Here is a 23,649-nt window from a genome sequence, read left to right on the forward strand (position 1 = left end):
TTTCAGTTCATGTGACTGTCTGTCTGATCTGTTTCACCTGTCTTTGTGCTTGTCTCCACCCCCCCTCCAGGTGTCGCCCATCTTCCCCATTATCCCCTGTGTATTTATACCTGTGTTCTCTGTTTGTCTGTTGCCAGTTGGTTTTGTTCGTTGAATCTACCAGATTTTTCTTGTTTTTCCCGGCTTTGACCCTTCTGCCTGCCCTGACCCTGAGCCTGCCTGCTGTCCTGTACCTTTGCCCCACTACTCTGGATTACCGACCTCTGCCTGACCTGAGCCTACCTGCTGTCCTGTACCTTTGCCCCTGTTGTTGTAATAAATATTGTTACTTCGACACAGTCTGCATCTGGGTCTTACCTTAAACGTGATAGACAAAACAAATAGTCATTGTGTAGAGAATAATTGTTCGATCTAAACCTGTGTGAAATATATTTTCCATCACCAAAAATATTGTATATTCAGCTGCTTGAAGCATGGTGTATAAAACCACGAGTAAAAGATGCAAAAACGAAACTTCAGAATGGGAAGCATAGAAAAAGCACACAAAACAGATCTACTGCTTCTTAGACTTGCTTTCAATGGGAATTAAAGATCTATATCTCACATTTCTATGTGAATTTGATTGAGTCGCCCAAAAACGTACATATTGTAAAGGAACGTTTCCTAAAAGTGGGTTAATTTCAATGTTTGTAATGTTCTAGGAACTTTCTCCAACGTGTTTGACACTGAGAGTGTTCGCAAATAATTCAGAGAATGTCAAGAAAAAAGGTTCTGTGGGAATTTAAATACTTTTTATTTGACTTATTTAACCAGGCAAGTCAGTTAAGAACAAATTCTTATGTACAATGATGGCCTACGCCGGCCAAACCCTCTCCTAACACGGATGACGCTGGGCCTATTGTGCGCCGCCCTATGAGATTCGCAATCCCGGCCGGTTGTGATACAGCCCGGGATTAAACTCGGGTCTGTAGTGACGCCTCTAGCACTGTGATGCAGTGCCTCAGACCACTGCGCCACTCAGGATCAAAACGTTTCCTCAGCATAACGTTTCTTGTGGCACAGATGTCAATTTAACGTCTATTCCACGTTGGTTCAATTTCATCAATATGATGTGGAAATTAAGAAAACTTTCCATAAAAGCACAATAAAAATGTTGTAACGTTTAGAGAACGTTCTAAGAATTATTATTTACAAATATATACATTCCGTTCTCAGCATCAATACAGCTCTCTCTATCCTCTATCTTGTTAAGGTGTGTTGGCCACACCCACTAATTCGCCACATCGGATCTTAATGAGGGCTTGTTTCCTTTGAAATGGGGTCTGCTTGAATAGACTAAAATGAACAGTGTTGTATGCATTAAAAAACCATGGCATTCTAGCTCCATCCTGGTGGCGGAGAGGACCAACTCCATGGAAAGCGAACAGAAGGTTCGAAGCTCACTGATAAAAAACAAAATATAAATGTGTTTGCATGATTAATATCTAAGGAAATTCATTTCCATGTGTCCTATCTGTGCTTGGAGTTCAAAAAAGTGAACCCAAACTAAGCTAGCAGTGTTATTAAAAGTCTTATTGAAACATTCAGTGAAAGTTTTAAGGAAGTCATTAAAAAATCTCAAAATAACCTAGAATTTACGTTCTCAGAGCATTAATAAAACCTACCAGGAAAACGTTCAAAGAAACAGAGTAAAACATTCTCAGAACCTCCCTGTAGCATAAAAATAAATGTTCCTAAACAAGCTAAATGTTCACTTCTGTTCCCAAAATTTAAAAATCTGTTTTACCGGTCAGGAAAGGCATGGCTTCCTCCCACAACCATTTGGAAACCAAAAACATATATTCCCAAATGTACTAGCTGGGATCTATATTGTCTCTTAGTTGGGATGCAAAACAGAAAGCTCATGACCCACAGCTGAATAGTAAAGCAGAACATAATGTTCCTGCTGGTTTACATGCTGACCATTGACTTAAACAGCACAAATGTGAAGTATAAGGTTTATTGTTCATTGATGGTCTTTATAAGATAATCAAATGGTACCATCTCTGTAACATGCATGGATGGCTCAGATATGCTGGTTGATATGTCATGGAAATTGCCTGTGGAAATGGCAGATCTAAATGTCGGCATGCAAAGTCACTTGACCGCAGTGTTGATCTGAACACACAGTACTGTATATCAGGCGTGAATAATCCATATGAGTAGGCCTATAAAACCAGGAAACACATATAAGGCGTATCGCCAGCAGAGTCTCACATTTCAAAGCTTCAGATAATCGGGGACTAGATCATTATGTGAAAGTGGAAACACAAAAGTAGCCTAAAAATAAGAGCTGTGAGGTAGTGGGATCATCTTTGGGGAATGATCACAATGCTCAGTCAGCAGTTTCATTGTGCCAACCGAACGGTTTCTTATTTTGAACACATAAGACATATGTGCACACGCACAAATACACACACAAGCACGCTCTATTGTATCTCATTCATTCTTTTAAGCCATCTGTCTCATCTCATCGCTTTCTCCCAATATACGTGAATTGTGTTGCAATTACAAACTGTTGTAATAGCTTCGCTACAACTGTTACACCAAAACTGTTCTAAGCTTACCTTGCAACCGAACATGAGGGAGAGAGTCCGGTTGCTGCAGATGACCTTACACTGACACATCACCGGTGAGAGGCACTTTAGATTCCTAACAGGCGGAGACATCTGTTCAACACCCATAGACCAGACCATACCCGTCCACCGCCAGATCAGCGATGCTGGAGAGGAGGGAGCGTTGAAGAGCGGTAGTGGGTGCAGGTGACTAGCCTATCCACACTTGGTAGCATACCCTGAAACGTGCTAAGCTACTCAACGCTGAAATCCGACGTTCAACTCCAAGCGCTTGTATGAACAGAAATTGTAACTTTCAGTTCAGGAACATTAGTTATGGATTGTAGCCTAGCCTATTAGCTCTAAGGTTTGCTTAGACCCTGGACAGATGTTAAGGTTGAAATGCTGTTGTTCACCTCATGTTCCTTCTATTCAAGTGTTACAAGAATAACCATCATTCATGATTTGCACAAGCTTTCATCCACATCGGTCTCTCTCTCTCTCTCTCTCTCTTTCTCTCTCTCTCCACCATAAGGTTTGGATTTCATGCGCAATTATAATTGGAACGTGTAACGTGTAGTAGGCTCTGCATAAGTGAATCAAGACAAAAGCAGTTATGTTATAGGCTCCAATGCGGACATAGGCTATCGATAATCCACGACATTACACAATGATTTTTGGATGGTAGGTTATTTTTTATCAAAACATGCAAACATATAATCAATAAACAATAAATTATTTACTATCATGAGCTGACGTTTCCATATCATAGTCCCCTCACACTACCTGCGGTTCACGCTCACAACTCCGCAGCGATCATAGAAAACCCATATGGTGTTATAATAGCGCCCCCACATGTACAAATTGAGAAGTGTCTGCTGGGAACTCTCCATGGTCCTGAAATGCGATTATTTTTATTTCACCTTTATTTAACCAGGTAGGCCAGCTGAGAACAAGTTCTCATTTACAACTGCGACCTGGCAGTTGAATAAAGCTTCAGCACAGCAGCGACACTCTATTTTCAGCGTGCAAATGCCTGTATATCAGCATGTGTCGGTATGTTTAACACTGAGACCAGTCCTACATCTAAAATAGAAAGTTATGGTCAAACATCCAAAGTCTATGTATGGTTGTATGACAAAGCGTCCATATTCCATCCTCTCTCGAAGAACATAGCAGAGGCCCAGCTGTTTTCACCGGAAAACCTCTTTGCCCTACCGGGCTCTTCTGGCCCAAATAAGTGTAGTATGCCCCCACTTCACTTCACCCGCTCGGTCCCTCCCTCCCTTCCTCCCTCCCTCCCTCCCTCTCTCACGCACACACACACACACACACACACACACACACACACACACACACACACACACACACACACACACACACACACACACACACACACACACACACACACACTTGCAAGTGTAGATGTCAATCTATGATAACAACTAGAAACACTGAGATTATCGGAATCAAACTTTTCAAGTGGTTCACCTGAATATTAGACCGGTGTTATCAGAGGGAGGGGGAGGGGCGCTGTCTGACTTCGTCCACAAGGTGGAGCGAGAGAACCAGGTGGACTAAATATTGTGCATTCATCTCAGGACCGACTGCGGCGATGTGCTCCACGCTCTCGAATGACGTCAATGTTAAATGGAACAGATGCGACGGTAGGAGACGCACAGTGTGTGCAGAGATAAAATACCCTTTTCATCTTATTCCAAAAACCATGTCTCTCCCCCGTAATAAGAGGCAAGTAAGGTTTCAGGGACGTTACAATTAACATTTATGGGCTGTCGTTATTCAAAGAGGAAGTTCAACATTCACAGTTTATAGCCTACCGGTATATGAAATATCCTGGATAAATTCCGTTTTATCCTGTAGCCTTGCATTCCAGAGAGACCACAGAGGTTCATAAACTAACAAATCAATTGTGTACACAGCCAAGTAACTCCACACGGCTTTCATCCAATCATTACCAAACTATACATTTGAAAACCTTGCCTGGGTGCAAACACTTAGCACTGACAAAAATCAAATGTCTAAATCGAGAAAACTCATTGTAAATATTACGCTTTATAAAACTCTAAAACCATGTCATTTTTTGCCCACAAAGCCTATTGTCATATTGCTACAGCCTAAAATGGAATGGAACAAAGAAGAAAGTCAAAAAGAAAAACATGTAGAAAGTCAAATATATACTGTGTGTGTGTGTGTGTGTGTGTGTGTGTGTGTGTGTGTGTGTGTGTGTGTGTGTGTGTGTGTGTGTGTGTGTGTGTGTGTGTGTGTGTGTGTGTGTGTGTGTGTGTGTGTGTGAGAGAGAGAGATAGAATCACACACTGTTTCACTCTGTTTCTGCATTATGCATCATTGTGTATATGACCAAGCACACTGTGCTTTGGAACCCCACAACATGGTTTCCACAACATGGTCTCCATGGATATTGTCTTCTAAAATAGAGCTTCTACCTTGGTACCAAACATTGGGGAGGCGGACAGATAAAAGACTCAGATGTTTCTGGACAAATACAGGATGACAAACAGTGTAAAGATTTCATTGATAGATGTATACTGTTAAAAACTGCTTGTCACAACAGGTACACCCAAAGAAAATAATCTCACTGTCCGTGATTGTTATATACACGTTCAAGAGAACATAGACCTTATCCATATTAGAAGAAACTGGAGGCCTTCCAGTATTATTCAAAACACTATAGCCTGCTTAAAGAGGCTCTCAATGATAGTGTTATGGTTATATTTTTTTATTTTTTTATTTTTTTATTTTACCGTTATTTTACCAGGTAAGTTGACTGAGAACATGTTCTCATTTGCAGCAACGACCTGGGGAGTAGTTACAGGGGAGAGGAGGGGGATGAATGAGCCAATTGTAAACTTGGCTCATACCATGATGCAGTCCATTTCTGGTGTCTTATATGTGAATGGCAGACAGTGTGGTCCCTAGCCTAGCTGCCACAGTCACAGAATCCTCTGTGTGGGGCTGGCCTACCCCTCAGTGGGTTCAGGCAGTACAACTCTCTAGCTCTCACATCACATGGTGGGACCCTTATTGGATATATGATCAATAATGTCCGTTTTTTTAACATTTCTATGGATCTTAGAGGTGTCTGTTTAGTCATCACCCCCCCCCTCCCCCCTCCCATATTCTAAAATAGAAATTGCAAAACCACTAAACTACTGTCCACCACTGCTACATTGAAAGTTGGCATTGTGTAATAGTAAGTTTGACATCACACTGCTACATTGCGTATCAGTAATATTCATATCCCAACGTACATTTTGTAGTAGGGAACTACTAGGGGTGTAAAGTACTTAAGTAAAAATTATTTTTAAAGTACTATTTAAATCGTTTTTTGGGGTATCTGTACTTTACTATTTATATTTTTGACAAGTTTTACTTTTACTTCACTACATTCCTAAAGAAAATAATGTACTTTGTAGTCCATATAGTTTCCCTGACACCCAAAAGTACATTTTGAATGCTTAGCAGGACAGAAAATGGTTCAATTCGCACACTTATCAAGAGAACAACCTTGGTCATCCCTACTGCCTCCGATCTTGCGGACTCACTGAACACAAATGTTTAGTTTGTAAATGATGTCTGAGTGGTGGAGTGTGCCACTGGCTGTCAATTTTTTTTTGAATAAGTTAATTGTGCCATCTGGTTTGCTTAATATAAGGAATTTGATGTATAGCATTTACTTTAACTTTATACTTTTACTCAAGTATGACAATTGAGTACTTTTTCCACCTCTGGGAACTACACATCGCAACGGTACATTGTGTCGTAGGGAACTACACGTCCCAGCAGTACATTGTGTAGTAGTGAACTACTCTTCCCAGCAGTACATTGTAGTAGTGAACTACACATCCCAGACCTATATTATATAGTGGTGAACTACACATCCCAGCAGAACATTCTGTAATAGTGAACTACACATGCCAGTAGAACATTGTGTAATAAAGAACTACACATCCCAACAATACGTTGTGTAATAGTGAACTACACGTCCCAGGAGAGCATTGTGGAGTAGTGAACTTCAAATCCCAGCAATGCATTGTGTGGTGGTGAGCTTCACATCCCAACACTGCACTGCATCTGGTGAACAAGCAAGAGAGAGGATACCCCACAAGAGCTAGAGTGTTTCCATGACAACGTCTGCAGGGGGTGGGAATTCCCCGTCGAATAGTCCATTGGCTAGCTGGCTAGTGGTCAGGTTACCGGGTTCCTGTGGTATGACTGCACATCCTCATGAACTAGTACAGCCTCTTATAGTGTACAGTCAGGCCATGGGTCTCCTCCTCCTCCTGCTGCTACACTGGCTGTCACTGGGTTACACCTAACTGGCCTTGACTGATACACCTGTCCTGTGTGTTCTAGTCTCCCCTCTCTCATGATTCGATGTGATTAAGGCACACCTTTTATGTAACACAAGGGGATGTGTTGTTATTTTAGTTAAGTGACGAAAGCATAATTGTAGGTAACAGTCAGTTACATGACTACTGCAATTTTGTTAGGTAAAGGTCAGATTAAAGCACTTTATATTGTAGAGTTAACTCAAGAACAGCTCTATGTATACATCATAGAAACACAGCACAACTTGCAGATTGTCAGATATACAGTTGAAGTCGGAAGTTTACATACTCCTTAGCCAAATACATTTAAACTCCGTTTTTCACAATTCATGACATTTAATCCTAGTAATAATTCTCTGTCTTAGGTCAGTTAGGATCACCACTTTATTTTAAGAATGTGAAATGTCAGAATAATAGTAGAGAGAATGATTTATTTCAGATTTTATTTCTTTCATCACATTCCCAGTGGGTCAGAAGTTTACATAGACTCAATTAGTATTTGGTACCATTGGCTTTAAATTGTTTAACTTGGGTCAAACGTTTCGGGTAGCCTTCCACAAGCTTCCCACAATTAGTTGGGTGAATTTTGGCCCATTCCTCCTGACAGAGCTGGTGTAACTGAGTCAGGTTTGTAGACCTCCTTGCTCGCACACGCTTTTTCAGTTCTGCCCACACATTTTCTATAGGATTGAGGTCAGGGCTTTGTGATGGCCCCTCCAATATCTTGACTTTGTTGTCCTTAAGCCATTTTGTTACAACTTTGGAAGTATGCTTGGGGTCGTTGTCCATTTGGAAGACCAATTTGCGACCAAGCTTTAACTTCCTGACTGATGTCTTGACATGTTGCTTCAATATATCCACATCATTTTTCATCCTCATGATGCCATCTATTTTGTGAAGTGCACCAGTCCCTCCTGCAGCAAAGCAACCCCACAACATGATGCTGCCACCCCCATGCTTCACGGTTGGGATGGTGTTCTTTGGCTTGTAATCCTCCCCTTTTTCCTCCAAACATAACGATGGTCAATATGGTCAATATGGTCAAACAGTTCTATTTTTGTTTCATTAGATCAAAAGACATTTCTCCAAACAGTACAAATTTAGTTCCCATGTGCAGTTGCAAACTGCAGTCTGGCTTTTTTATGGCGGTTTTGGTACAGTGGCTTCTTCCTTGCTGAACAGCCTTTCAGGTTATGTCAATATAGGACTCGTTTTACTGTGGATATAGATACTTTTGTACCAGTTTCCTCCAACATCTTCATAAGGTCCTTTGCTGTTATTCTGGGATTGATTTGCACTTTTCGCACCAAAGTACGTTCATCTCTAGGAGACAGAACACGTCTCCTTCCTGAGTGGTATGACGGCTGTGTGGTCCCATGGTGTTTATACTTACGTACTATTGTTTGTACAGATGAACGTGATACCTTCAGGCGTTTGGAAATTGCTCCCAAGGATGAACCAGACTTGTGGAGGTCTACAATGTTTTTCTGAGGTCTTGGCTGATTTCTTTTCATTTTCCCATGATGTCAAGCAAAGAGGCACTGAGTTTGAAGGTAGGCCTTGAAATACATCCACAGGTACACCTCCAGTTGAAGACACAGTCAACTTAGTGTATGTAAACTTCTGACCCACTGGAATTGTGATACAGTGAATAATAAGTTAAATAATCTGTCTGTACACAATTGTTGGAACAATTACTTGTGTCATGCACAAAGTAGATGTACTAACCGACTTGTCAAAACTATAGTTTGTTAACAAGACATTTGTGGAGTGGTTGAAAAACGAGTTTTAATGACTGCAACCTAAGTGTATGTAAACTTCCGGCTTCAACTGTACATGATATGAAACCAAGAAGTGGCACTATTTGAAAGCACCTGTTGAGAGGATATTACCTTAGGGGACCTGATGCTACAGATGTAGGATCTTCATTTGACTAGTATTGTCGTAGCAAAGTAATCCTGCAGCAACAAGATTTGAACGTTTAGTCCATAATGTTGCTTGGTGATTAAGCTATTAGCTGGACAAAAGTAGGCTACATGAAAAGTGCAATAGTATTTATATAGAGATTCCCTAAAAACACGCCACTTCGATACAGCTATGATCGGAAGTGACTTTTTCGTAGCAGGTTAGAACAAATTACTCAGTAGGTTAGGAGAATTAACGTAGCAAGTTAGGAGAATTAGGTTAAGGTTTGGAAAAGGTTTAGGGTTAGTGTTAGTGGAAATGCTCTCCTAACCTGTTACGAAAAATCCCTTCCAGTCATAGCTGTATCAAACTGGTGTGTTTTTAGGGAGTCCCGTTAATGTAACTGTGTGTTAATGCAGGTTTTAGTGTTAATAGCAGGACCCCTCATTTAGAGCATGCTACCTTGGCACCTCTTATGAGATGATCAGTTCTGCAATCTGACTCAAAGACTGTTTCTCCTTTTATTAGATTGAGAGGCGACGCGTCCTGAACGCAGAACGAGGGAGAGCTAGGTTTGTTGTTTTTAAACTTTTGAAAGTCTCAGAAAAAGTAATCTGTTGAAAAAGTTTGGTTACTAGCTACCTTTTGAATTCGGATCCGGCAAAGTGGTTATCATCTGTTGCTGGGACCACCACTATCTGTCCAGGGATCCTGCCAACCAAAAGTCTGAAAAGCTGCTTGGTGTAGCAGCTAGCCTAGCTGCTAACTAGCTATTAAGCTAGCAAGGTTTCCTGAAAACTTGAACACAGCCAGCAACACGGATAGCCCTTGTGGCTAGGACTGCGGATTGTCCCGGGCTTGTGGCTGTCTCAATCCCTGCTGTTTGTTGCTGTTTCCAGAACTACATGCAGCACCAGCGTAAGCCTACGTCACTACCATGACATACAAAACCAAAGCCTGTGGGAGTAACAGAGAGGACGGTGTTTCTCTATCACAAGTGAAGGAGCTTTTAAACAAGCAAAAAGGTTTCTACAAGCAGTTCTTACAACAGGAAAATAGCTTCAGTTGTATATGTTCAGAGCCATATTCCTGTAAATCTTAGAGAGGATCTCATGTCTAGTGCTGTTGAAGAGGTGTATAGTTTCACATTCACCTGCCTCAGCTGAAGCCTCTTGTTTTGGGGTGCTGCTATGGGTCACCAAGTGCTAACATTCATTATCTGGATAATATACTATATATACAAAAGTATGTGGACACCCCTTCAAATGAGTGGATTCGGCTATTTCAGCCACACCCGTTGCTGACAGATGCAATCTCCATAGACAAATATTGGCTGTAGAATGGCCTTACTGAAGAGCTCAGTGGCGTTCAACGTGGAACCATCATATGATGCCAACTTTCCAACAAGTCAGTTCGTCAAATTTCTGCCGTGCTACAGCTGCCCCGGTCAACTACGAGCGCTGTTATTGTGAAGTGGAAACATCTAGGAGCAACAATGGCTCAGGCGCGAAGTGGTAGGCCACACAAACTCACAGAACGATACCAAAATCATCTGTCCTCTGTTGTAACACTCACTACCGAGTTACAAACTGCCTCTTGAAACAATGTTAGCACAAGAACTGTTTGTAGGAAGCTTCATGGAATAGGTTTCCATGGCTGAGCAGCCGCACACAAGCCTAAGATTCGCAATGCCAACCGTCGGCTGGAGTGGTGTAAAGCTCGCTGCCATTGGACTGTGGAGCAATGGAAACACGTTCTCTGGAGTGAGGAATCATGCTTCACCATCCTGCAGTCCGATGGATGCCAGGAGAACGCTACCTGCCCCAAAGCATAGTGCCAACTGCAAAGTTTGGTGGAGGAAGAATAATGGTCTGGGGCTGTTTTTCATGGTTCGTGCTAAACCCCTTAGTTCCAGTGAAGGGAAATCTTAACGCTACAGCCTACAATAACATTCTAGATGATTCTGTTTGGGGAAGGCCCTTTCCTGTTTCAGCATGACAATGACCCTGTGCAGAAAAGTGAGGTCCATACAGAAATGGTTTGTTGAGATCTGTTTGGAAGAACTTGGCTGGCTTGCACCGAACCCTGACCTCAACCCCATCGAACACCTTTGGGATGAATTGGAATGCCGACTGCGAGCCAGGCCTAATCGCCCAACATCAGTGCATGACATCACTAATGTTCTTGTGGCTGAATGGAAGCAAGTTCCTGCAGCAATGTTGCAACATCTAGTGGAAAGCCTTCCCAGAAGAGTGTAGGCTGTTATAGCAGCAAAGGGGGGACCAACTCCATATTAATTGCCCATGATTTTGGAATTAGATGTTCGACGAGCAGGTGTCCACATACTTTTGGTCATGTAGTGTATGTTTGCAATGCTTGATAATGTGTGTGATGTTAACATAGAGGTCTATTTTCTGGGTGACCTGAATATATACTGGTTTTCATCAAACTATCCGCTCATGAGGAAGCTGCTCACTGTAACCAGTGTCTGTTTTCAGGCTCAGGTTATTAATCTACCTACCAGGGTGTTTAGAAACACTACAGGAACTACAGTAAATCATCCACTTGTATTGATCCTATTTTTAGCCACGCTGCAGAGCTCTGCTCTAAAGTTATATCCATACCCATTGGATGTACTGATCAGAATATAGTGGCCGTATCTAGGAAAGCCAAAGTTCCAAAGGCTGGTCCTAAAATAGAGAATAATACATCATACAAAACCTTTGTACGGATTCCTATGGTGAAGACATAAAAAATACGTTCTGGTCTGATGTGTGTAATGACGAGCATCCAGACCATGCACCTATTAAGAAACTGACTGCTAGAACTGTTAAAGTCCCGTGGATTGATTAAGAATTGAAACATTTAATGGTTGAGAGGGATGAGGCAAAAGTACTGGTTTATAAGTCTGGCTGCACATCTGATTGGCAAACCTACTGTAAATTGAGAAATAAGTGACTAAACTGAACAAAAATAAAAATACATTATGATGGAAAAAATTATGGAAAAAAAGATTTGGAATAGTTTAAATGAAATTATAGGCAGAAGGGCTAATTCCACTCTATCTTTCACTGAATCAGATGGCTCATTTATCACAAAACCTTTTGATGTTGCCAATTACTTTAATGACTATTTAATTGGCATAGTAGGCAAACTTAGGCATGAAATGCCAACAACAGACTGTGAGCCATCATATTCATTCATAAAATACATAATAATGAAAGAAAAGCGTTGTAATTTTGTAAAGTAAGTTTGGGTGAAGTGGAACAATTATTGTTGCCCATCAATAATGAGAAACCTCCAGATAATGACAGCTTAGATGGAAAGCTACTGAGGATGGCAGCTGACTATATTGCCACTCCTATCTGTCATATTTTTAGTCTGGAGAAAAATGTTTGTCCTCAGACCTGGAGGGAAACTAAAGTCATTCCGCTAACCTAGAATGGTAAAGCACCCTTTAATGGTTCTAACAGCCGACCAATCAGCTTGCTACCAACTCTTAGCAAACTTAAGAAGAAATAATAATGACCAGATACAATGCTACTTCTCTGTAAACAAATGAACAACAGACTTTCAGCGTGCTTATAAAGAAGAACATTCTGCTGCTCTGGTCTTTATTTGACTCTTATTATTATAAATCCTGCTGCTTAGCCACTTTACCCTGCCTTTGTGTACATATCTACCTCAAGTACCTCGTACCTCTGCACATTGATCTGGTACTCCCTGTATATAGCTCCACATTAATCTGGTACTCCCTGTATATACCTCCACATTGATCTGGTACTCCCTGTATATAGCTCCACATTGATCTGGTACTCCCTATATATAGCTCCACATTGATCTGGTACTCCCGGTATATAGCTCCACATTGATCTGGTACTCCCTGTATATAGCTCCACATTGATATGGTACTAGTACTCCCTGTATATAGCTCCACATTGATATGGTACTAGTACTTCCTGTATATAGCTCCACATTGATCTGGTACTGGTACTCCCTGTATATAGCTCCACATTGATCTGGTACTGGTACTCCCTGTATATAGCTCCACATTGATCTGGTACTCCCTGTATATAGCTCCACATTGATCTGCTACTCCCTGTATATAGCTCCACATTGATCTGGTACTCCCTGTATATAGCTCCACATTGATCTGGTACTCCCTGTATATAGCTCCACATTGATCTGGTACTCCCTGTATATAGCTCCACATTGATCTGGTACTCCCTGTATATAGCTCCACATTGATCTGGTACTCCCGGTATATAGCTCCACATTGATCTGGTACTCCCTGTATATAGCTCCACATTGATCTGGTACTCCCTGTATATAGCTCCACATTAATCTGGTACTCCCTGTATATAGCTCCACATTGATCTGGTACTCCCTGTATATAGCTCCACATGGATCTGTTACTCCCTGTATATAGCTCCACATTGATCTGGTACTCCTTGTATATAGCTCCACATTGATCTGGTACTCCCGGTATATAGCTCCACATTGGTCTGGTACTCCCTGTATATAGCTCCACATTGATCTGGTACACCCGGTATATAGCTCCACATTGATCTGGTACTCCCTGTATATAGCTCCACATTGATCTGGTACTGGTACTTCCTGTATATAACTCCACATTGATCTGGTACTGGTACTCCCTGTATATAGCTCCACATTGATCTGGTACTGGTACTCCCTGTATATAACTCCACATTGACCTGGTACTGGTACTCCCTGTATATAGCTCCACATTGATCTGTACTGGTACTCCCTGTATATAGCTCCCCATTGATCTGGTACTCCCTGTATATAACTCCACATTGATCTGGTACTGGTACTCCCTGTATATAGCTCCACATTAATCTGGTACTCCCTGTATATACCTCCACATTGATCTGGTACTCCCTGTATATAGCTCCACATTGATCTGGTACTCCCTATATATAGCTCCACATTGATCTGGTACTCCCGGTATATAGCTCCACATTGATCTGGTACTCCCTGTATATAGCTCCACATTGATATGGTACTGGTACTCCCTGTATATAGCTCCACATTGATCTGGTACTGGTACTCCATGTATATAGCTCCACATTGATCTGGTACTCCCTGTATATAGCTCCACATTAATCTGGTACTCCCTGTATATAGCTCCACATTGATCTGGTACTCCCTGTATATAGCTCCACATTGATATGGTACTAGTACTCCCTGTATATAGCTCCACATTGATATGGTACTAGTACTTCCTGTATATAGCTCCACATTGATCTGGTACTGGTACTCCCTGTATATAGCTCCACATTGATCTGGTACTGGTACTCCCTGTATATAGCTCCACATTGATCTGGTACTCCCTGTATATAGCTCCACATTGATCTGCTACTCCCTGTATATAGCTCCACATTGATCTGGTACTCCCTGTATATAGCTCCACATTGATCTGGTACTCCCTGTATATAGCTCCACATTGATCTGGTACTCCCTGTATATAGCTCCACATTGATCTGGTACTTCCTGTATATAGCTCCACATTGATCTGGTACTCCCTGTATATAGCTCCACATTGATCTGGTACTCCCTGTATATAGCTCCACATTGATCTGGTACTCCCGGTATATAGCTCCACATTGATCTGGTACTCCCTGTATATAGCTCCACATTGATCTGGTACTCCCTGTATATAGCTCCACATTAATCTGGTACTCCCTGTATATAGCTCCACATTGATCTGGTACTCCCTGTATATAGCTCCACATGGATCTGTTACTCCCTGTATATAGCTCCACATTGATCTGGTACTCCTTGTATATAGCTCCACATTGATCTGGTACTCCCGGTATATAGCTCCACATTGGTCTGGTACTCCCTGTATATAGCTCCACATTGATCTGGTACACCCGGTATATATTTCCACATTGATCTGGTACTCCCTGTATATAGCTCCACATTGATCTGGTACTGGTACTTCCTGTATATAGCTCCACATTGATCTGGTACTGGTACTTCCTGTATATAACTCCACATTGATCTGGTACTGGTACTCCCTGTATATAGCTCCACATTGATCTGGTACTGGTACTCCCTGTATATAACTCCACATTGACCTGGTACTGGTACTCCCTGTATATAGCTCCACATTGATCTGTACTGGTACTCCCTGTATATAGCTCCCCATTGATCTGGTACTCCCTGTATATAACTCCACATTGATCTGGTACTGGTACTACCTGTATATAGCTCCACATTGGTCTGGTACTGGTACTCCCTGTATATAGCTCCTCATTGATCTGGTACTGGTACTACCTGTATATAGCTCCACATTGATCTGGTACTGGTACTCCCTGTATATAGCTCCACATTGATCTGGTACTGGTACTCCCTGTATATAGCTCCACATTGATCTGGTACTGGTACTCCCTGTATATAGCTCCACATTGATTTGGTACTGGTACTCCCTGTATATAGCTCCTCATTGATCTGGTACTGGTACTCCCTGTATATAGCTCCACGTTGATCTGGTACTGGTACTCCCTGAATATATAGCTCCACATTGATCTGGTACTCCCTGTATATAGTTCCACATTGATCTGGTACTCCCTGTATATAGCTCCACATGGATCTGTTACTCCCTGTATATTGCTCCACATTGATCTGGTACTGGTACTCCCTGTATATAGCTCCACATTGATCTGGTACTCCCTGTGTATAACTCCACATTGATCTGGTACTGGTACTCCCTGTATATAGCTCCACATTGATCTGGTACTCCCTGTATATAGCTCCACATGGATCTGTTACTCCCTGTATATTGCTCCACATTGATCTGGTACTGGTACTCCCTGTATATAGCTCCACATTGATCTGGTACTCCCTGTGTATAACTCCACATTGATCTGGTACTGCCTGTATATAGCTCCACATTGATCTGGTACTGGTACTCCCTGTATATAGCTCCACATTGATCTGGTACTGGTACTCCCTGTATATAGCTCCACATTGATCTGGTACTCCCTGTGTATAACTCCACATTGATCTGGTACTGGTACTCACTGTATATAGCTCCACATTGATCTGGTACTGGTACTCCCTGTATATAGCTCCACATTGATCTGGTACTGGTACTCCCTGTATATAGCTCCACATTGATCTGGTACTCCCTGTATATAGCTCCACATTGATCTGGTACTGGTACTCCCTGTATATAGCTCCACATTGATCTGGTACTCCCTGTATATAGCTCCACATTGATCTGGTACTGGTACTCCCTGTATATAGCTCCACATTGATCTGGTACTCCCTGTATATAGCTCCACATTGATCTGGTACTGGTACTCCCTGTATATAGCTCCACATTGATCTCCCTGTATATAGCTCCACATTGATCTGGTACTCCCTGTATATAGCTCCACATTGATCTGGTACTGGTACTCCCTGTATATAGCTCCACATTGATCTGGTACTCCCTGTATATAGCTCCACATTGATCTGGTACTGGTACTCCCGGTATATAGCTCCACATTGATCTGGTACTCCCTGTATATAGCTCCACATTGATCTGGTACTCCCTGTATATAGCTCCACATTAATCTGGTACTCCCTGTATATAGCTCCACATTGATCTGGTACTCCCTGTACATAGCTCCATTTAAAGGTTTTTATCACAAAACCTTTAAACGTATGTAGTTCTGTCTTTGAGCTGTTCTTGTCTATTAATGTTCTGTATTATGTCATGTTTCATGTTCTATGTGGACGCCAGGATGAGTAGCTGTTGCTTTCGCAACAGCAAATGGGGATCCTCATAAAATACCAGTTTTCAGTGAATTTATGTAAATCAAAAAGCTTGTCTGCATTTCCCGCAGTGCAGGAAAATTATCAGCAACAAAGGAGTGATCAAATTAAGATCCTACATCTGTACCTGTTAAAGGCCTACAGCAACAGTGTTGGACAACATGAAAAGGAAAAACCTTGTCAGGGACCCACAGGACTAAACATTTTTGTTCCAGCTCAACAAGTACACCTGATTCACTCCTAATCAAAGACTTGGTCATTTGACTAGCTGAATCAGGTGTGCTATAGTGGTGGGCTGGAACAATATGGTCCAATCGTGGGGGTCTCTAATCAATTGATTGGTAAACATTACAGGAAAAGATCACAGCATATCTTCACATATTTTTCCTCTGTGTCAGGAATTCTGCCAAAGAGTGGTAAAGCCAGAGACCTGTTGCCTCTTTAAAGGCACAGTAAACAAGAAGGTTGGTCACTTAAGACAGGGGTCGTATATACGTGACCCCTTTTGAAAACACATGTTCTTCCTGTATTTCCATGTAAAATGGAGGTTCTTCTGTACGTGAATTACATCCACATTGAATAATTTATTTAACAATGACCTGACATACATTTCACCTTGTTTCACAACACACACAGCGAGACTGTCACACACCACCCTGAGACACAACAACCACAGCGAGACTGTCACACACCACCCTGAGACACAACAAACACAGCGAGACTGTCACACACCACCCTGAGACACAACAAACACAGCGAGACTGTCACACACCACCCTGAGACACAACAAACACAGTGAGACTGTCACACACCACCCTGAGACACAACAAACACAGCGAGACTGTCACACACCACCCTGAGACACAACAAACACAGTGAGACTGTCACACACCACCCTGAGACACAACAAACACAGCGAGACTGTCACACACCACCCTGAGACACAACAAACACAGTGAGACTGTCACACACCACCCTGAGACACAACAAACACAGCGAGAATGTCACACACCACCCTGAGACACAACAAACACAGCGAGACTGTCACACGCGCACGCACGCACGCACACACACACGCACACAAACACACAATAATGGCCAGACAGCTCAGGCCCTGTTTATGTCCACTCAGTAACTAAGCCTGGGGGAGACCTGAGCTACCAGTAACTAAGCCTGTGGGAGACCTGAGCTACCAGTAACTAAGCCTGGGGGAGACCTGAGCTACCAGTAACTAAGCCTGGGGGAGACCTGAGCTACCAGTAACTAAGCCTGGGGGAGACCTGAGCTACCAGTAACTAAGCCTGGGGGAGACCTGAGCTACCAGTAACTAATCAATGCTCTCATGTTCCCATTTGTGCACTTACACACATACTGTACATACAAACACTATACATACACACATACTGTACGTACAAACACTATACATACACACATACTGTACATAAAAACACTATACATACACATGCTGTACATACAAACACTATACATACAGACATACTGTACATACAAACACTATACATACACACACTGTACATACAAACACTATACATACACATATACTGTACATACAAATAATATACATACACATAATGTACATACAAACACTATACATACACATACTGTACATACAAACACTATACATACACATACTGTACATACAAACACTATACATACACATACTGTACATACAAACACTATACATACACACACTGTACATACAAACACTATACATACAGACATACTGTACATACAAACACTATACATACACACATACTGTACATACAAACACTATACATACACACATACTGTACATACAAACACTATACATACACATACTGTACATACAAACACTATACATACACATACTGTACATACAAACCCTATACATACACATACTGTACATACAAACACTATACATACACACATACTGTACATACAAACACTATACATACACATACTGTACATACAAACACTATACATACACATACTGTACATACAAACACTATACATACACATACTGTACATACAAACACTATACATACACACATACTGTACATACAAACACTATACATACACATACTGTACATACAAACACTATACATACACATACTGTACATACAAACACTATACATACACACATACTGTACATACAAACCCTATACATACACATACTGTACATACAAACACTATACATACACACATACTGTACATACAAACACTATACATACACATACTGTACATACAAACACTATACATACACATACTGTACATACAAACACTATACATACACACATACTGTACATACAAACACTATACATACACACATACTGTACATACAAACACTATACATACACACATACTGTACATACAAACACTATACATACACATACTGTACATACAAACACTATACATACACATACTGTACATACAAACACTATACATACACACATACTGTACATACAAACACTATACATACACATACTGTACATACAAACACTATACATACACACACTGTACATACAAACACTATACATACACATACTGTACATACAAACACTATACATACACACATACTGTACATACAAACACTATACATACACATACTGTACATACAAACACTATACATACACATACTGTACATACATACACCCATACTGTACATACAAACACTATACATACACACATACTGTACATACAAACACTATACATACACACATACTGTACATACAAACACTATACATACACACATACTGTACATACAAACACTATACATACACATACTGTACATACAAACACTATACATACACATACTGTACATACAAACACTATACATACACATACTGTACATACAAACACTATACATACACATACTGTACATACAAACACTATACATACACATACTGTACATACAAACCCTATACATACACATACTGTACATACAAACACTATACATACACACACTGTACATACAAACACTATACATACACACATACTGTACATACAAACACTATACATACACACACTGTACATACAAACACTATACATACACATACTGTACATACAAACACTATACATACACATACTGTACATACAAACACTATACATACACACATACTGTACATACAAACACTATACATACACATACTGTACATACAAACACTATACATACACATACTGTACATACAAACACTATACATACACATACTGTACATACAAACACTATACATACACATACTGTACATACAAACACTATACATACACATACTGTACATACAAACACTATACATACACACACTGTACATACAAACACTATACATACACACATACTGTACATACAAACACTATACATACACACACTGTACATACAAACACTATACATACACATACTGTACATACAAACACTATACATACACATACTGTACATACAAACACTATACACACACACACTGTACATACAAACACTATACATACACATACTGTACATACAAACACTATACATACACACACTGTACATACAAACACTATACATACACATACTGTACATACAAACACTATACATACACACACTGTACATACAAACACTATACATACACATACTGTACATACAAACACTATACATACACATACTGTACATACAAACACTATACATACACACACTGTACATACAAACACTATACATACACATACTGTACATACAAACACTATACATACACACACTGTACATACAAACACTATACATACACATACTGTACATACAAACACTATACATACACACACTGTACATACAAACACTATACATACACATACTGTACATACAAACACTATACATACACACATACTGTACATACAAACACTATACATACACACACTGTACATACAAACACTATACATACACATACTGTACATACAAACACTATACATACACACATACTGTACATACAAACACTATACATACACATACTGTACATACAAACACTATACATACATACATACTGTACATACAAACACTATACATACACATACTGTACATACAAACACTATACATACACACATACTGTACATACAAACACTATACATACACATACTGTACATACAAACACTATACATACACACATACTGTACAGAGAAACAACCTTCCAAACGCACCCAAATAAATATAATCTAACACAAAACCAGAGGAGGCATGTACTCCTGTCTTCAACAAGTCCACTAGAACCACTCTCTATACGCACTTACCCTGACACACACACACACACCACATATGCCAGGCCACGTTCATACGCTGATTCAACCCACCCTTCCATACACACACACATACGTACATGACTGCATAACTATAAATCTAAGGAACACACCCAAACACAGCATGCACAACATACGACAAAAACAGACTTTTTACCTCCAGCTCCTATTGGTGCTAAGCTATAGGTGACCAGGCAGACAGACCTACAGACAGACCGACATACAACCAGGCTGACAGGGACCACCGTTCCCACAGCAACTATCACTCATCAACAACACTTTGACCCGACATGCCAGACACAGACGGAGAGACGAATGAGGGGTAATACCGAAAGACACAGAGGTAAATCTACCTACCACACACGAGCAGAGCGAAGGGAGCTTGTTGCGGCCCTTCATGAGCGAGACACACAGAAAAACAGCCTCTCAGACGCCCGTAGTAAAGGAGGAAAGGAGGGACGGAGGAATAGAAAGAGAGAGAGAGCGATGGGAGACTGTGAATGGGCTGGGGGAATAAAAAAGAGACGGGGAGGGGAAAAGAGGGAGGGGGAAGGGGGTTATCGTAGCAGATGAGGAGAGAGAGTTTTTCCTGGAAGCCAGAGTTGGTGTTGGCTACGTCTCAGTGTTAAGTCTAGGGTCTGAACAGAGAGAGCTGGTTGACTGATCCAGCCGTGACTCACAAAATATGTTCGTCACAGCCAGTGAGAGAGGGAGGGGAGAGAGGGAGAGAGAGAGAGGGGGATTGAGAGAGATTGAGAGCGAGGGAGAGAGGGAGGAAGAGAAAGAAAGAGAGAGGAAGAGAGTGAAACAGAGAGAGAAGGAGAGAGGAAGAGAGAGTGAGTGTAGACCTCACCTACGCTTTTTGCATGTTATTTCTGCTCTTCCCTTCAAACATAACAGTACTGTTCATATCCCCTCAACCCCTCCACTCCTCTCCCTACCTCTGCCCCTCCCTCCTCCTCCCTCCCTCCCTCCCTCCCTCCCTCCCTCCCTCCCTCCCTCCCTCCCTCCCTCCCTCCCTCCCTCCCTCCCTCTCTCTCTCTAACATACCTTTCCGTTCATTTACTCATTTGGATTCCTCCTATATGACTCAGGTCAGTGGAGGAACATGGTATTGGACTGTGATATCATTTCAGCTTTAAACAAAATCTATGTTCAAATTTGGACTAGCATTGAATTCAACCAAAGTATTTGTCATTTTAGACAAGCCCTGTGCATGGTCAATTAAAGTTGCTTATAATATCCAACTTTGTTCTGGCAGCACTTGGAGTACACATTATAATCAACATGATGTGGAGCTACCTAAGCAACAGTAGTAGTATTAGGCCAACTCATCTGCAATTCAAATGACCCACTGGCTGGTTCAATTTCAAAACAACCTATAGCCACAGAACACATTCACCTCAGGAGGTTGATTTGCCTGAGCCCAGCCCTATCTGGGTTATAGCATCCATCCACACCTGCCCACTATGGATTCATGTGAGTGGATGTGGCCACAGAGCATGTAACACAAATACCAGGTGTAAACAGGGTAAAGGTCTATGTGCTAGCCCAGAGCCAACTACATTCATAGCACAGCTACATAATATTATGTCATTTTCAGTCTGTTCAGAGCAGTGGCATGTATTCATGGATGCCAAGAGAAGCCAGACTTCTCCCAAGGCTTCTTTTTTTTTAAAACATATAAAATTATTTATCTTTTGTCTCTCTGTGTTTCAAAATGTTCCTTCAATTTGCAAGAGGCTTAATGTACCTTTCTGGTGAAAGCATCCGCCCGAGCGAACAGGGAAGCCCGCTTGGATTTTGACCTCACTCCTATCAAATCGCATTGAGAGCACATGTCATTGACAGAAATAACTTAAATTGATGCATCTCGTTGTGTTGTTGTCCTCCGGTGGCTAGCTAAAGTTGGCCCTTTCCTAAATGATCCATGGATGGAGATAGGGATTCGGCTACAATGGCAATTCTAATCCAACCATTAATTCATACATTGTGCCCCTGGCCTGAGAGGATGGAAGTTCAATATGTAGCTAGATGTAGAAGGCTGATATTAACTTGCTAACGTTGCCCATGAATTGAAGTTAAGCTAGCGAGCAAGCATTTTAGCCAGGTAGCCTAGGACAACAAAAACTAAAAGTGTGTACTGTATGACCGAGTGATAGACCGTTTCATCAACATGAAAGAAAGGAGGATGGCATTGGTGTTTCTCTACAAGTAGGGTGAGTCAACATATTTTTTCTACTTGCACAAACGTGCACACACACACACACACACACACACACAGAGAAAGCACAACCATGGACAGCCACATCATATTTAGCTTACGTTGATTGGACTAAATTGTGTTTGGTATCTTTTAGTTGTCACTGCATTAGACTAAGTAGAGGTGATTAGATGATGTTGAAGTTGAAATGGTGCTGGAATAGTGGAGGCAGCGCCTGTTTTCTTTGTGACTTGTAGTAACTCTCTGTGGTTCTATATCAATAGTTGTTTAGTGAGCCGAAAAATCCAGAAACATTAACTTGCTTGACCATGCTGTAGGTCATGTAACTGTCTGTTACTGTACATGCAATATGCTTTGTGGACTTCACTGGACAGAGGTTGCTATCGGGTTTTGTGATAAAACAAAAGTGTGGTTGAATTTATTCTGCCACTGTGTCTTCTTAATGTCTCGGCCTTTAGGCCTATATAATCACGGTCGCAAGGCATATTCATTAACAGGTTATTGAGCAAACAACGCAATTATCACA

At 41.2% G+C, this 23,649-nt stretch overlaps 1 protein-coding gene across 7 annotated transcripts in view; it reads right to left on the bottom strand.

Annotated features, from left to right (window-relative positions):
* The window catches only part of LOC129863330 (disks large homolog 4-like), a gene marked incomplete at its 3' end in the record, with an annotated part of 135,506 nt that overhangs the window by 84,627 nt on the left and 27,230 nt on the right, over positions 1-23,649 (bottom strand). For 2 of the 7 annotated variants that reach the window (XM_055935228.1, XM_055935224.1), the window contains 1 exon segment: positions 2,607-3,040. In XM_055935228.1, the coding sequence (XP_055791203.1) occupies positions 2,607-2,735 (129 nt within the window). 7 annotated transcript variants of the gene reach the window in all.

This window comes from Salvelinus fontinalis, chromosome 10, assembly GCF_029448725.1.
Source record: "Salvelinus fontinalis isolate EN_2023a chromosome 10, ASM2944872v1, whole genome shotgun sequence".
Classification (NCBI taxonomy): Eukaryota; Metazoa; Chordata; class Actinopteri; order Salmoniformes; family Salmonidae; genus Salvelinus; species Salvelinus fontinalis.